This window comes from Micromesistius poutassou, assembly GCF_964030765.1.
Source record: "Micromesistius poutassou genome assembly, chromosome: 12".
Taxonomy (NCBI): domain Eukaryota; kingdom Metazoa; phylum Chordata; class Actinopteri; order Gadiformes; family Gadidae; genus Micromesistius; species Micromesistius poutassou.
In genome coordinates this window covers 17,639,786-17,652,171 of record NC_140282.1, presented here as the reverse complement: position 1 = coordinate 17,652,171, position 12,386 = coordinate 17,639,786, and the positions used below count along the sequence as shown (strand labels likewise).

Below are 12,386 nucleotides of genomic sequence, written 5' to 3'. Positions count from 1 at the left end.
CTTTGCTTTTAACTGGAACTTATTTAGTCCATAGGTTTCTTGGAATCAAATGATTAGAATTGTTGACGCGTCGTTGGAATGCAGTGGCTGGGCCGGGATCCAGTCCTTGACTGTTATCGCTTAGGCCTAGGAGTTTGGTCACTAATGGTTTAATAAAGACCCAGTGAAATATGTTATCACACTGCTCTGCGGAACAAGCTCGAGGCGTGAGTATTTATCAAGGTAGTAAGGTGGGCAGGTCGTTACAAAAGGAGACTGTAAGAGAAAGTCTGTGCGGGGGCCAGCGAGCCGTACACCAACAGCCCCTGCATGGCCAATCACAACGGCTCTGTTTCCCTCCTGGTGAGATGAATTGGTAAAGCTGTACGCGTCATTAATAAAGGCACAGGTCGAACAATGGAACAACAAAGTGATGTATTAAAAGTGCTCGCTTTGTCTGGCACAAAGTAAAGAATAGCCAATGTTTATTAAAATGAACAATATTGCATTTCATACTAATTGATCGTTGTCCACGATGCTGAATGTTCTGTCACTTTACAAATTATTTATATTTTGCCAACAGACGTCCATTGCAGAGTGTCTGACTTACCTGGATAACGGAGTGGTGTTTGTGGGCTCCAGACTCGGCGACTCCCAGCTGGTGAAGGTAGGCAGTACCAAGAGGTGGCAGAAACAATGCAGGGCTAGTTAGATGGAAATGCATGGAGGCCTTTCATAATGTAAATGGAGAAGGCGAAGACACAACCACAGCCCTGTGCTGGTACTCTAACCTCGGGCTCGTCAGAAAGACCGACTCAAATTTTCTCTGCGTCTCTTGTCTAGCTGAACGTCGACAGCAATGACCAGGGTTCCTACGTGGGGGTGATGGAGACCTTCACCAATCTGGGACCCATTGTGGACATGTGCGTGGTGGACCTGGAGCGGCAGGGCCAAGGCCAGGTATACAAAAGCTCACAAATTGAAAGTCATTATTGGTCCCAAGGGAGACATCCTTAACGAAAGAACATTCTGGATACGTGCACAAGAACTCGGCGCCAGACAGGACGACAGAGGAAATCCCTTCAGCATCGTAATTCGTCCCTTCAAACGAGTGTCAATATTGGTTGAATCCTAGTTTCATTATCTCCTCATGGTGTTATTTGATGAAAGCATGAGCTTGCACAATCGTTGTTTGTACAGACATTGTTCATTCACCAGACCATTCACATTAAGTTTCCTTGGCTGGGCAGCAATTGATTTTCAAAAATGGCCCTGACTTTTTGTTGCTTAAGAAACTTGTTTAAAAAAATCCAATCTGAGTAACGCTCGTGCTCTCTTCAGTTTGACTGAATCTGTTTTGGAAGTAAAGCAAAAACATCTTCGAAATCAGAGAAAAGCCTTGCATGCAAATTTTCTAAATATTTTAACATTATTATTATATTCTAGTCTATTTCAGATTCAAATAATTTTGATTGCTAGAATTTACTTGGGTGCCATCATTATTTTAAATTTTTTTGCCTGACTTTTTTTCTGGAAAAGGCTTTCAACGGAATCGAGGCCACAGTCAGTACGTTTACATGCAGAATCATAATCGGGTAACTAAACGAATAAGACCTCAACAGGACTTGTAAAATGCATGTAAACACCTTTATCCGATCTACTTCGCACAAAAATCGGTACGTGAACGGACAAGCTAAATCGGATAAGAACACCTAGATAAGTCGTTATTCGGTCGTATGCGGACGGTCGTATGCGGACTCCTCCGCCAGCAGAGCCAGCTACGACCGAGAGGTCGGAACAATGGAGCATCGGAGAAATGATATGGACCCGAAGTGAACTGACAGCTGAAAACATCTGAAAACATCTGAAAACATCTTTCTCGAATGCTGCTGAGTTTGTTGTTGCTGGTGACGTAAAGAGGTCAGCCGGTGGCTCTATTACCACTAGTTGAAATGGTTACAGCGCCACCTATCGTACCGGGGAATGACACGCTTCGGCCAATGAATCGGTGTACTCACGGCCATGTATACTCGGACAATTGCAGTTGTCCAATTGCAGAGCATATTCGAACTATGGCTTTAATCGGATTAAGCTGTGCATGTAAACGTACTGACTGCTCTGCAGAGAGAAACAGAATGTGAACTCATGAGATTGGGTTGGTCTCAAGGGGCTACACAATGCTGAAAACTGTCTAGGCTAGAGCAGAGGTTCTCAAACTATATGGGGCCAGGGACCCCTCCTAGGGCAGAATCTTTTTCAAGGACCCCCTAATAACCGCGACACAAATGTAATCATATAGGCCTGTTGTCCGCTATGGTTAATCCAATCCCTTTTTTTACATCTCAGAAATATGCTTGGTGCCTTTTTTTTATTTGTTGCCTAATGATTGCCAAATATTTTGCGAAACCTATTTACAGACCAATGCAATTATAGAACTACGCTTCTTCAAGAAGTAAACACCCTAAAAAGTATATTTTCTTAAGGCAAAACGTTTTTGATTCCACCTAGTCAGGCGTCTGATGAGTAAACCAGACCAACGTCCAGTGGCCTGGAGAACAGGAGATGCCTCTTGGCAGGATTCGGGGTCAAGCCCCAGGGAAGGGAAGCGGCTTGGCTCATACAAAGTTTGATTCCCCCTCACTGTCTGTTGCTCCCTCTGTTGTGAAGACGCTCCGCTCTGTTTGTTCTGTTCCGTCGTGTGTGTGTGTGTGTGTCAAATAGCGCGCTGGAGTCTGCTCTAATGTACCTTCGTAAAGTCAGCCTGTAAAGTTACTTTTTTTTCATCCGGCTTTGGTGATCGACCGTGTCTTCAAAAGCGGTCTTGAAGGGGGTGCAAACGTGGCGGGGCTGCCACAAAGATGTCTGAGGTTAAAGGTCCAGTGTCTCCAAAGGTGTCTGTTTGAATGCAGGACTATGTGAAGTCTGCTACGGATGCGAGCAAAAGGGATTTACTGGTAAATTCTTAAATGTGACCATATTGATCCATCCTGAGCCTTATCTCAGGGTCCTTCTCCATCTTGTCACCCTCCCCTTTCAGTTGGTGACCTGCTCCGGTGCGTTCAAGGAGGGCTCGCTCAGAATCATTCGCAACGGGATTGGCATCCACGAACACGCCAGCATCGACCTGCCGGGAATCAAAGGTTTGCACATTTTGGACGTGATGGGGGGGTCGTCTGCCTCAAACCGACGCCCGGTGCGGTCGCGAAAAGTGGATCGAGCCGCGTATCTCCCTGACCTCGCCTGTGCAGGGAGGGATGTGGCCAATCAATGCTCATTATGAAGCAGGTCAGCCAGATTGGCCAAGCTGTCATCGTCCCTCACATTGTTAAGCACGGTTGCTGTGGTAATTAAAGTGGAAAATTGCCACAGTTCGAACAGAACACGTTTATTTTAAATCCCAGAAAAACACAATTTACCGTGGGAACATCCCCCAACGTGTGTCCCATTACGCTGTCCGAAACTGGGTGTTCTTAGGGCTGGCTTCTCCATGTTAATTTAAAATATAAAATGCCTGATTGAGACCCGGTGACCGGTTGCCACTAGTTCTCAATAACGGGTTTGAACTTCAGTTAAACTTCAGCTGTTTATCAGTCCTGAAAGCCTTCGCCATCCGCTACCAAGGAACTCCTGATGAGCAGCAGTCATTCACTTCATGAGTCAATAGTCCCAACGAGAGGGCCGTAGCCACAGCCCCTGTAAACAGCAGACCTACATCAGCCAATGACCTCTGTTCTAGGGCTGCTCGATTACGGAAAAAATCATAATCACGATTATTTTGGTCAATATTGAAATCTTGATTATTCAAACGATTATTTTTGAGTTTGAAAACATGATGCATTTATTCATAATTTCTCTCCAAAAAAAACGCTTTGTAAATGAGAACTTTGAAATTTCCCCTTAAAAATATACACAGAATGGTCAAATAGAAAATAAAGTCCAGATATGAATCCAGCTGTAAAAAAAAATATATATATATTTTTTAATAGTTTTAAACTCGATTATATTACTTTGGTGATCATTTCACTCTGAAATCGAAATCGCGATCAAAATTCGACTAATCGCCCAGCCCTACTGTTCTAATGGAGCTTATTGGAATGCATCTAAGCATCCACGACTCACAGCTTTACTCACTCAGGTCCTTTAAACAGCTTTGTTTGTCTGTCTGTCCGTTTTGCTTTTTTCATGCACCCTCCCGTCCACTCCCATACAGGTCTGTGGCCGCTGCGCTCAGAGCCTGGCAGAGACACAGACGATATGCTGGTGCTGTCTTTTGTGGGACAGACTCGGTGAGGCCTTTTTCAGCACACGTTTGTCAGTTAAGTGCTTGACAACCATAACACGCTCCCATCTTATCAGAGTCTTCATCCTCTGCTTCCTCCATCCACCCCCCCCCCCCCCTCTGCTGCTCCTTACCACGCACACACGTGCATGCACATACACACATTGTTGCTGCAGAGTGCTGATGCTTAGCGGAGAGGAAGTGGAGGAGACAGAGCTGCCGGGCTTCGTTGACAACCAGCAGACCTTCTACTGTGGAAATGTCGCACATCAGCAGCTTATCCAGGTAGACACACACACACACACACACACACACACACACACACACACACACACACACACACACACACACACACACACACACACACACACACACACACACACACAGGCTGCCACATCCTACTGCTTATGTGTAATTAGTGTGCCCACCAAGCAATTCTTGCTTCATAATAATTTATTTAACAGTTAAGAGTCCCTGTCTATTTTCTAGGCCTTTGCTTTTGAAAAAAAAATTGCTGGACTGGACATTGAACCATTTGAATGCCCTTGAAGACATTTGAACACATCAGCACAGTCTGTGTTATGGCTGGTAAATCTCTATACTGCCTAATTTATTGGAATCTTATTTTTTTACAGAAATTCAGGTCCAAATTCTATTGTGATCATTTCTGGGTTGAAATTGAGATCAGTTAAAAGTCCCATGGCATGAAATATTCACTTTATGAGGCTTTCTAACATTAATGAGTTCCCCTAGCCTGCCTATGGTCCCCCAGTAGCTAAAAATTGCGTTAGGTGTAAAACGAGCAGTAGGTATCTTGCTCCGCCTTTGGAAAAAATTAACGCTCAAACGCGCAGATTTGGGATCTGGCCCCGTATGTCATCATATGGGGCCAGGTTACCTCCCCTTTCTCTGCTTGGCCCGCCCAGAGAATTTGGCCCGCCAATGAGACACTGAGCTAGGACCGTGCGAGCGCCACACGCAGGGCTGATAGCGTTCCGGCGTATCAACGTGTCTGCGGAAAAAAATAAAAATAAATCAGGTTCTCGTTCGCGTGGTCTGACACTTCCCAAGATCGGAGAGGCGCTTTCACTCTTAAGCACACCAGTAGGCCTACTTAAGCCAATCAGAAATAGGGTAGGGGCTAGTCTTGGGTTTTGGCCAGTCATATCCAGGGCTGTAGTGGTGGCTAAACACACTCTGTGTGACCAATCACTGCCTGTGGCGCCGGCTATCAGGAAGCGGCAGGTTGTCTCTGTTGATCAATGGCTCGAGAAACGTTTATGCGGTTTGCGATATATATATATATAAATGGATATTCAGCATATTTCTGAAGCGTCTCCGCAGCGTCCCCCCTCCCAAAGATGCCAACACAAGGCCCCGATTACAAAGTAAGTCCAAAGAGCAATATTACGTTTATTTTAAGGTTGTTTTGGTTCGCATAAGATGACGCATTCAGTCAGTGACGGTAACGTTCCCACTAATTGTACACAGCTCTTATGTTTATTGCGTTGCTTTACAGCGTGGAACAAAGCTTATTTTTCTCTTACAATGCAATCTCGGGTTTAAAGTCACAACGGACAGGTGTGGATGAGCTGGTGTCAAAAACACGCAACCAGGAGCATGCTTCTGCACTTTGAGCGCAAGGAGAATATTGTGTGGAACTTGCAGGAAAAAAGTGCTGCCACGGCACGAATTCGACCCTAGGCATCAAGCAGCTGTCCGAGCAATTCAGCACACCTCACGTTTGCCGGGGGCAACAGCCACAGTTGCCCGGGGGTTGTCTCCCACCAGAGCCCCGTAGCGGGCAGCGGGGCGCCGGCGGGAGACAACCCCGGGCAACGGGCAGGTTGTCTCCCGCCGGAGCCCCGCTACCCGGAGTGTTCAGTGTTCCACTGTAAACACTAGCGCATGGTACCGTGGCCGCAAGCTGCTCAGGGCCACACCCCCACCCTCCACCTTGACCCGCCTCTAAAAACGGCGCGTTTGTGGAGAGCTCATTGTGGGACTGGCTCGTAGTGGCTGTAACTCTGCACCAAGGCTGAATTTCTTGAATGTCTTCAAGTACTGTATTAAGGGCCGTAGGAGCGTCTTTTTTGGCTTAATTTCACATCTAACAAACACTGGGACAAATGTAGTTGATGTCTGTGTTTAACTGAGAAAACAGGGAGTGGAAGGACGGGACCCTATAATGTTCAGCTAACTGTTGTCATTAATAATTGTTACGAGAGTAGCGCATGTGTGTGCGCGAGAATGGCAGTGTGTGAGTGGACGAGCGAGGAGAGCGAGCGGTAGCGTGTGTCAGTTTAGTGCGGTAATGAACGAGTCCGGTTGTGTCTGTGCAAACGTGTACTGTAAATTTAGTGAAACTAAGAATAAAGTACACAGCCTGTCAATAATCGGTGGCCGCTTCATTCTGACCATATTCAAACCTATAAGCACTGCAGTCCCACTGGCGGTCGAAGTGAAGGGTGTTACTCCCGAGAGAATCGACGAAGCTCCTCGACTATGGTCTGGGACCGACAGCAGGAAAGGTGTAACATCATAATAAAAATATTTTTTAAACCATTCAGCGAACAAAAGGCAATAGGCTGATTATCGATTAGGGTGCGGGTGCCACTCAATGACATGCAAACATAGACCGAAGCGGCATCAACACGCCCACTCAACTGGTGTGAAATGCCGACATCCTACTGCTCATTCACATATAAGGTAATTAGCATTTCCTGCGGAGAACATACTACCTTGGGGGTAGTATTTTTTCAGGAGGTCCAACGTCAGGATATGTCATTCACATATACGGCACCTCCGTAGAATAGACGGAGAACGGACGGATGCATGTCCATATGTGAAAGCAGCTATTGTTTCCTACAGACTAACACCAAGAACTCAAACAAGATGTTTGGTGGAAGTAGGAAAGCATTGATTGAAAACGCATACTATGATTAACCTTTCTCTTAACCTTGAATAACAAATGATAATGGGCTTAGCTGAACAAAAATTAATCGAAATCTTCTCCACTATCACATAAATGGCTGTTTTATAATTCCGAAACTGTTGCCGCATTGATCAACTCTCATTGTGAAACAAATGGCTACTTGATTCCTTTGATTCCTGAGAATCAAAGAACTGAGAAAACAGGGAGTGGAAGGCCAGGACCCTATAATGTTCAGCTAGCTGTTCGTGTGTGTGTGTGTGTGTGTGTGTGTGTGTGTGTGTGTGTGTGTGTGTGTGTGTGTGTGTGTGTGTGTGAGTGTGAGTGAGAGAGAGTTTAGTGAAGTAATGAACGAGTCTGGTTGGCTCTGTGCCAATGTGTACTGTAAAGTTAGTGAAACTAAGAATGAAGTACAGCCTTCCAATAATCGGCGGCCGCTTCATTCCGACCATATTCCGACCTATAAGCAGACCCACTGCCGGTCAAAGTGAAGGGTGGTACCCCCGAGAGAACATCGACGTCTCCACTGTGCTCTCGACTACGGTCTTGGAGCCGACAGCAGGAAAGGTGTAACATAATCATAAAAATAAACATTTTTCTATATACGCGTGCAGCTGTGAACTCATGTATTGTAATTGATTGTATGATGTGTAGTTTTAGGGTTACGATAACACCTTTAATTTAGCGTTAGTGGGAGCGGGGCACTGAAATTATATAGGCTATGTTAATTATATAGGCTATGTTAGGCTATGAAATTATATAGGCTATGTTTTTTTTTGGTTTGCAGGCAACCTCTTGCGGGCCAGAAAAAAAAATAAGAAGGGCTGTATTCGGCCCATGGGCTGCTAGTTGAATAGGCCTGGCCTAGGTGAACCAAATCCAGCCACCATTTTGTTACATGTTATGGGTTCCTTATGAAAATGTGTTCATCGTGAAGAGAGAGAAATGTCTACAAAATTTCCTGGCTGTAGGTGAAAGGGGTCAGAAAATATAACCTTCCAAAATTAGCATTTTCAGTTAATTGCTATAGCAATTATGGACCGATCTGGATACATTTTGGAGAGGTTCATCTTGACCTACCTTTGACTACACCAAGTCTGATAATGATTATGATTATTTTGAGTAAGATGAATCAACATCATCTTACTTGAGAAGTGAGAATCTTTTTCCCCACTAAGTTGGTCCCGCATTTTAGTCTCAGGCCACACCTATTTTGACCCTATGTCCTAATTGAAAAATAGTGGATGTCATCTTGTTCAGAATTGTATCTTGAACGCCTTTTTTTTAATTGGACTCTAAATCATAGGAGTCCATCTTGATGTTGATAAGTATTTAGTCTGTAAGTCTTTACCTGTTTTAAAACACACCTTCTTTGGAAGTGACTGGCTCCTAGGGGCTTTATTTTTTATTGTACAGACTTCCCTAATAGGCAGATTGAAGACATTAGTCCAAAGATGATATGTACTAAAATAATTGATAAAATTCAAAATTGAGGAAAATATATCCACGCGGAAGTCACAGGTTCTTTGGGCAGATTTGTTCATCATGAGGATTTGGATATGTTGGCAAAGTGTCATGACTGCAAGTGAAAGGGACTGCGTTCCAAATTATTATGCAATTGATATTTTTCTCAGATTTTCCTAAATAGTCGATGCAAATGAGTCAGTATAATTTTCAAGTCATCAACCGTTAGAGTATAATTAGAATTTTATTGAACAAACCTCCCAATTGAAAACAGTATTTTTTTTTAAATAAAAAACTCAAAATTCACTGTTCCAAATTATTATGCACAACAGTTTCAAAACATTTTATAGGTTGTAAAGAACTAAAAATGGTAATTTGTTGAATTTGCAGCATTAGGAGATCATATTTACTGAAATGCTATTTCAATCAAAAAAATCTTAACAGGCCAAGTTACATGTTAACATAGGACCCCTTCTTTGATATCACCTTAACAATTCTTGCATCCATTGAACTTGCGAGTGCTTGCAAAGTTTCTGCTTGAATATCTTGGCAGGATGTCAGAATAGCCTCCCAGAGCTGCTGTTTTGACGTGAACTGCCTCCCAAACTCATAGAACTATTGCTTTTTTGAGGATGCTCCAAAGGTTCTCAATAGGGTTGAGGTCAGGGGAACACGGGGGCCACACCAGGAGTTTCTCTCCTTTTATGCCCGTAGCAGTCAATGACACAGAGGTATTCTTTGCAGCATGAAGATGGTGTATTGTATTGAAAATGACTTTTGCTACAGAAGGCACGGTTCCCGACGGTGTGAAAATGACCTTGGCAAAGTATGTCGAGTTTCTGACTGACCACTTTCTTCCGTGGTACAAAAATAAGAACCGTGCCTTCCGTAGCAAAATCATCTTCATGCATGACAATGCACCATCTCACGCAGATTTTGGCCTCTATCTAATTTTCTTTATTATTAATGAACGCACCCCCCCCCCCTCGAATGCAGCTACAACAAGGGGGGGGGGAAGTGTCAACCGGCCGACTCACCGGGCTCTGTCTCACGGGGGTCCTGTGTTACAGATCACGTCGGGCTCCGTGCGTCTGGTGCTGCAGGAGAGCAAGGCGCTGGTCAGCGAGTGGAAGGAGCCCCAGGGCAGGAACATCAGCGTGGCCGCCTGCAACCACACCCAGGTGGTGCTGGCCGTGGGCCGCGCCCTCTTCTACCTCCAGATCCTGGCTGGGGAGCTCAAGCAGATAGGGTGAGACACCGTTCATAACCGTCATGCGTGCGTCACTTCATGCATGCATGCATGAATGCATGCATGCAGCGCAAGCACGCACACAACGCACAACACATGCAGAAGACACAACACACACATGTAACACACACACGTGCGCAACACACACGTGCGCAACACACGCACATGCGCGCAACATAGCACACAGCAAAGACACTCACAACACACACGCGCAATGCACAAACACGCACACAACACACATGCAACACACGCAACACACACGCGCAACACACACGCAGCACGCACACACACACACACGCACAACGCACACAACACACACACACACACGAAACACACACACACACGCTCGAAACAAACACACACACGCTCGAAACACACACACATGCAGCACACACACACACACACACACACACACACACACACACACACACACACAACATACACGCACAACATACACGCATACATGCAACACACAAACACTCAAGACATCCTGGCCGGGGAGCTCAAACAGATGGGCTGAGAACTGCACACTTTCTAGCACAAGCTTTGGCAATGTTATCCTATTGTTATTTGTCTAGATATCCCCCTTTTCTTTATCGTATTACTACGTAGCTGACACATCTCACATGTCCTGTCTGTTTATCGTGTGTTCTGCAGCACCACGGAGATGGAGCACGAGGTGGCCTGCCTCGACATCACTCCGCTGGGGGAGGCCAGCGACGAGTCCCCCCTCTGCGCCGTGGGGCTGTGGACGGACATCTCAGCGCGGGTGCTGAAGCTGCCCTGCTTCACGGCGCTCCACAAGGAGATGCTGGGAGGAGGTGAGGCGGAACGGTGTCATGGTGTCTTATCCCACGGGGGGGAAACAACTTGTCAGATTAACGACAAGAGAGAGTGTGTTTGGCCAAATGGGTGTATTTGATTGACAGGTCCACTGCTTTGCATACAGCAGTAGAAAAGGGTTTCTGTTGACGAAATCAAACCAATGTTTGTCTCGTCTCTCTCTTGGTCCTTCGGTCTGTATGTCTCTGTCTGGTTCTCTTTTTCTTGGGTCTTTGTCTCTCTTTCCAAGCAGAATGACTTAATTTACATAATGGATGCATTTGCGAATTGAGACAACACAGTAAAAACTCATTTCACACAGATTATCATTACGCTGTTGTTTTCAACCAAATAATGATAGGGGGATGATGAAGAGGAATGGCGCCTTATTATTACCATTATGACGAAGGAGGTATCAGATCACCTTACCCGCTGTTGGCAAACCACTCACTTGCTATCCTCCACTGGCTCCCAATTTAGCGATATAATTTTGTTGCACATTACAGTCTTTTGAAGCCCTTAGGGCATAGCTCCACCCCGCATGATGCTTGACCCAAGAAGACTCAGTTTTCTGGGTAGGGCTTCCTTAATCTTCAGGGGTCTGGTCTTCAAGTGAAGGGCGTCCGGACTCATGCCAGTAGGACCTTTAGGCGCGTGGAATGCCCTGCCTTAATGTGAACTCGGTAACCGTTTTCAAAATCACTTCCGACGTTTTTTGTAGACTTTCATTTGACGTCTTCTTTGGTTTCTTTTTCTTTCATCTTTTTTGTTACTCAGCCTTCTTTCATTTTTAATTTATTAATTTCTTTATTTGATAATTCTTTATCTTCTGTATGTGTGTGTGTGTGTTGCATTATTTTCTAATTCAATTCCCTAAAGCTTTTCTTTGATTTGGCCCATCAAAGCACTTTCTAAACTTTGATTATAAAAAGAAGCCATACAAATAAAGTTTTATATTTATACTTCTTACGCTCTCATGCTGTTGGGGTAAGTGCTCTGTGAGCAGATCTGTTGTCATTGATTGATGTTTTCTGGGTGGCCATGCGGTTCAAACTTGTCAATGCAAAGTAGTTTTCTTTCCCCCTCAGCTGCTTGTCTGTTTTATTCTGCACACGGCAACAGGAGGTGCATCGTATATTTTATTTTTCTCTCCGGCACAACATAAGTTAAAACACTGGCAGGTTGGACATTGTTTTTTGATCCTCCATAATCGGCTCTTGAGGGGCTCTGTTTGAAATGTCACAATATATATTCATTGCAACTGTTCTGCTACAAGACATCTCGGCCGACGTTAAGGAGGGACAGCTGTTGAAACGTTATGCGTTTCATTGCAGTCTACGTCAAAGCGTTTTACGCAAAATTCCAGCACGAGAAGACTTTCAGTTATTAAAAGGAAGCCTTTCTTCTCACAAGCTTGCAGTTTTTATTAACCTCATCAAATGGCTGCACACCAAAGCAGAGAATATCCAACGGCAGTGTTGTGTCATAGGCGCACTCTCTGTTGGGTTTCCTCCTCTTGTGATGACTGCGTCTGTGTGTTTCAGAAATCATCCCCCGTTCCATCCTCATGACCACCTTCGAGGGCAGCTACTACCTGCTCTGCGCTCTCGGGGATGGAGCGCTCTTCTACTTTGGCCTGGACCTGCAGACGGGTGCGTCTC

At 45.1% G+C, this 12,386-nt stretch overlaps 1 protein-coding gene across 1 annotated transcript in view; it reads left to right on the top strand.

Moving 5' to 3' along the window:
* ddb1 (damage-specific DNA binding protein 1) overlaps positions 1 to 12,386 on the top strand; it is a 40,389-nt gene that overhangs the window by 8,026 nt on the left and 19,977 nt on the right. The window contains exons 8-15 of the mRNA XM_084476198.1: positions 563 to 646; positions 823 to 939; positions 3,017 to 3,119; positions 4,190 to 4,265; positions 4,435 to 4,543; positions 9,725 to 9,903; positions 10,561 to 10,724; positions 12,270 to 12,377. Of these exons, the coding sequence (XP_084332324.1) occupies positions 563 to 646; positions 823 to 939; positions 3,017 to 3,119; positions 4,190 to 4,265; positions 4,435 to 4,543; positions 9,725 to 9,903; positions 10,561 to 10,724; positions 12,270 to 12,377 (940 nt within the window). The remainder of the gene's footprint in view (positions 1 to 562; positions 647 to 822; positions 940 to 3,016; positions 3,120 to 4,189; positions 4,266 to 4,434; positions 4,544 to 9,724; positions 9,904 to 10,560; positions 10,725 to 12,269; positions 12,378 to 12,386) is intronic.